This window comes from Orycteropus afer, unplaced genomic scaffold, assembly GCF_000298275.1.
Source record: "Orycteropus afer afer isolate SDZICR_OR568_19922 unplaced genomic scaffold, OryAfe1.0 scaffold00130, whole genome shotgun sequence".
Classification (NCBI taxonomy): domain Eukaryota; kingdom Metazoa; phylum Chordata; class Mammalia; order Tubulidentata; family Orycteropodidae; genus Orycteropus; species Orycteropus afer.
The window spans coordinates 1533414-1536644 of NW_006921717.1; the positions used below are offsets into that span (position 1 = coordinate 1533414).

Consider the following 3231-nt stretch of genomic DNA (forward strand, 5'->3'; position numbering starts at 1 on the left):
CACGGGGGAGGAAAGTGAGGCTCAGGAGAAGCAATCTGCCTGGAGCCTGGAAGTGGTGGGATGTCACAAAGGGCCACCTCCTGCAAGGTGCCAGTGAGGTCCTGGTACAGCCCTGTCAGGTGCTGCTGGAAAATGAGGCTACCTCATGTCCACACATATACACAGACACACTCACAGACACACACAGATACATGCACACACAGATACACACTGGGATACACACACAGATACACACTGGGATACACAGACACCTACAGCCATAGTCACACACACACACATTCACAAACACACTCACACACAGACACACTGGGGTACACAGATACCCAGACACACACACACACACAGTCAAAAGCACACAGACACGCACACAGATACACTCTGGGATACACATCCTCACAAAGACACACATATACAGACACGCACACAGATGCACTTACACACACGTGCACACATGCATGGTGTGCACAGTTTAGGGCACCCTGACCCTTTGCTCTAGGTCTTGGCAGTTGCTGTGTTCTTCTCCCCGCCCTCATCCTACTGTGGCTGCCGTGGGCCCACAGACTAACGTCCAAAAGGATCCAGGGCCCCATGGCAGCCTGCCCCCACCTCCCCACCTCTGCCCACAAAGACCCCACTCTTCAGGACCCGCTCCTCGACTTCAGGCACCAACGGAGTGTCTCCGCCCCCGGAGCAGACACTGGCCCTCCGTGCGTGTCTGTGCTGCGTGGCGGTGGGGGGAATCCTTGCGGGGGTGGTAGTCTGGGGGGGGGCACAGGTAGTCCCCAGGCCCTCGTGGGTCCCCCACGTGAGCCCCGAGCCACAGACCCCGGGGCAGGCGGAGGCTGGTGGAGGGTGGGCGGCCCCCAAGCCCACGCTGTCCCCACTCTGCAGGATGGACCCCTTCGCGGACACGCTGCGGCGGCTGCGGGAGGCCTTCAGGTCGGGGCGGACGCGGACAGCCGAGTTCCGGGCCGCGCAGCTCAAGGGCCTGGGCCGCTTCCTGGAGGAGAACAAGCAGCTTCTGAGAGACGCCCTGGCGCAGGACCTGCACAAGGTGGGCGGGGCCGGGGGCGGGCCGGGGCGGGGCCGAGGGGCGGGGCGGGGCCCGAGGGACAGAGCCTGGACCGGAGGCAGGGGCGGGGCCTGGATCGGGGGGCGGGGCCAGGGGCGAAGTTTTTTCTCCCTAGGCCTGCCCTTGCCTTCCCAGAAGCACCCCTGGGGTCCCCCTGTCCCCTTGGGGAGGATCTGCACCCCCAGTGCTGACTGGCTGTCCCCTCAGTTAATTCCCGTTTATTGAGCAGGCCCTTACCTGGTGCACAGTACCTGCCAGGCCCCAGACGAGATTAGTTCATTAACACAGCCACAATTCTGGTCCCCCGTGTCACAGATGGGGAGGCCCACGGGGGTTAAGTCACTTGGCCAAGGTCACACAGCCAGTGAGTGGCAGAGCCCGCACTGGAACGCAGACCCACTGGCCTGTGCTCCTGGCCCCCGATGGGCAGAACCTCCATCTCCACTGCTCGGTGACTTACGCTGCCCTCCCCCCTCCCCGGGCCCCTGCTGTGGACACTAACACACATCCCGCAGTCGTCCTTGGAAGCAGATGTGTCAGAGATCATCATGTGCGAGAATGAGGTCAACCTGGCCATGAAGAACCTCAGCTGCTGGATGAAAGACGAGCCGGTGTCCACCAACATGGTGAGCCCCCATGGCCCTGGAGACACGGTGGTTAAGTGTTGGCTGCTAACCAGAAGGTCAGTGGTTCTAACACGCCAGCAGCTGCTCAGGAGAGAGATGAGGGCACCTGCTTGTGTAAAGATGACAGACTTGGAAACCCAGTGGGGCGCTTCTCCGTCCCACAGGGTGGCTGTGAGTCAGGATCGCCTTGACGGCAGTGCATGGGTGGGAGCGCAGGGGGTAGGGGGGAACCCAGGCATTGACAGCTCCAGGTCGGGCCCCCTGGCCATCGCTGTGCCCCGGGAAGTCACTGGAACCAGTGTGCATGGGGAGTTTGGGGCGCTCCTCATGGGCTCACCGTACCTCCTGCACCCCAGTTCACAAAGCTGAGTTCGGCCTTCATCAGGAAGGAGCCCTACGGCCTGGTGCTCATCGTTGCCCCCTGGAACTACCCCGTGAACCTGATGCTGGTGCCCCTGGTGGGCGCCCTCGCTGCAGGTGAGCAGAAGGTCCTGCAGCCTCAAAGAGCCGCAGACCTCTGCCCCCCGTCTCTGCTATCCAGGCCCATCCTGGATGGAGGTGGGGTACTCCCACTTCTGTCCGTCTGTACCCACAGGGAACTGCGTGGTGCTGAAGCCATCTGAGATAAGCAAGAACACAGAGAAGGTCCTGGCCGAGGTGCTGCCCCAATACCTGGACCAGGTGAGGGTGGCCCACCCCATTAGCTCCTGGCATCCCCACGTCCTGCCTTTGCCAGCATCCTACCTGAGCCTGTCCCCTACCTTCCTCCTGCAGGGCTGCTTCGCAGTGATGCTGGGTGGCCCTGAGGAGACGGGGCAGCTCCTGGAGAACAGGTTTGACTACATCTTTTTCACAGGTGAGGGGGCCCCCAAAGAGAGCTATAGGGGTGCAGGGAAAGGGGGCATGGAGGGACAACAGAGAACAGGGAAGCAAGGAGGCTGAGGAGGGAGGAGGACTGGCAGGGAAGGCAGGTGTGGCAGCCCAGGACACTGCAGGCCTGGGGAAGGGATGGGAATAAGAGGCAGGTACCTGGACTGTGGAGCGTGTGGCCAGCTGTTAGAGGACGGGGTTCTTCTCTGGTGTCTCCAGGGAGCCCCCGCGTGGGCAAGATCGTCATGGCCGCCGCAGCCAAGCACCTGACTCCCGTCACACTGGAGCTGGGGGGCAAGAACCCCTGCTACGTGGACGACGACTGTGACCCCCAGACCGTGGCCAACCGCGTGGTCTGGTTCCGCTACTTCAATGCCGGCCAGACCTGCGTGGCCCCCGACTACGTCCTGTGCAGCCGCGAGACACAGGAGCGGCTGCTGCCCGCCATGCAGAGCGCCATCACCCGCTTCTATGGCGACGACCCCAAGAGCTCCCCCAACCTGGGCCGCATCGTCGGGGAGAGGCAGTTCCAGCGGCTGCAGGGCCTGCTGGGCTGTGGGCGCGTGGCCATCGGCGGCCAGAGTGACGAGAGCGAGCGCTACATCGGTGAGTCCCGCTGGGGGCCCAGGGCTGCAGGGGACACAGACACATGGGGCCCAGGAG

General features: G+C 62.9%; 1 protein-coding gene across 1 annotated transcript in view; it reads left to right on the top strand.

Moving 5' to 3' along the window:
- Window positions 1–892: 892 nt before the first annotated feature.
- Window positions 893–3231, top strand: part of LOC103200241 (aldehyde dehydrogenase family 3 member B2-like) — a 4652-nt gene continuing 2313 nt past the window's right edge. Inside the window, exons 1-6 of the mRNA XM_007944679.1 lie at window positions 893–1054; window positions 1588–1698; window positions 2055–2175; window positions 2294–2379; window positions 2473–2554; window positions 2788–3174. Of these exons, the coding sequence (XP_007942870.1) occupies window positions 893–1054; window positions 1588–1698; window positions 2055–2175; window positions 2294–2379; window positions 2473–2554; window positions 2788–3174 (949 nt within the window). The remainder of the gene's footprint in view (window positions 1055–1587; window positions 1699–2054; window positions 2176–2293; window positions 2380–2472; window positions 2555–2787; window positions 3175–3231) is intronic.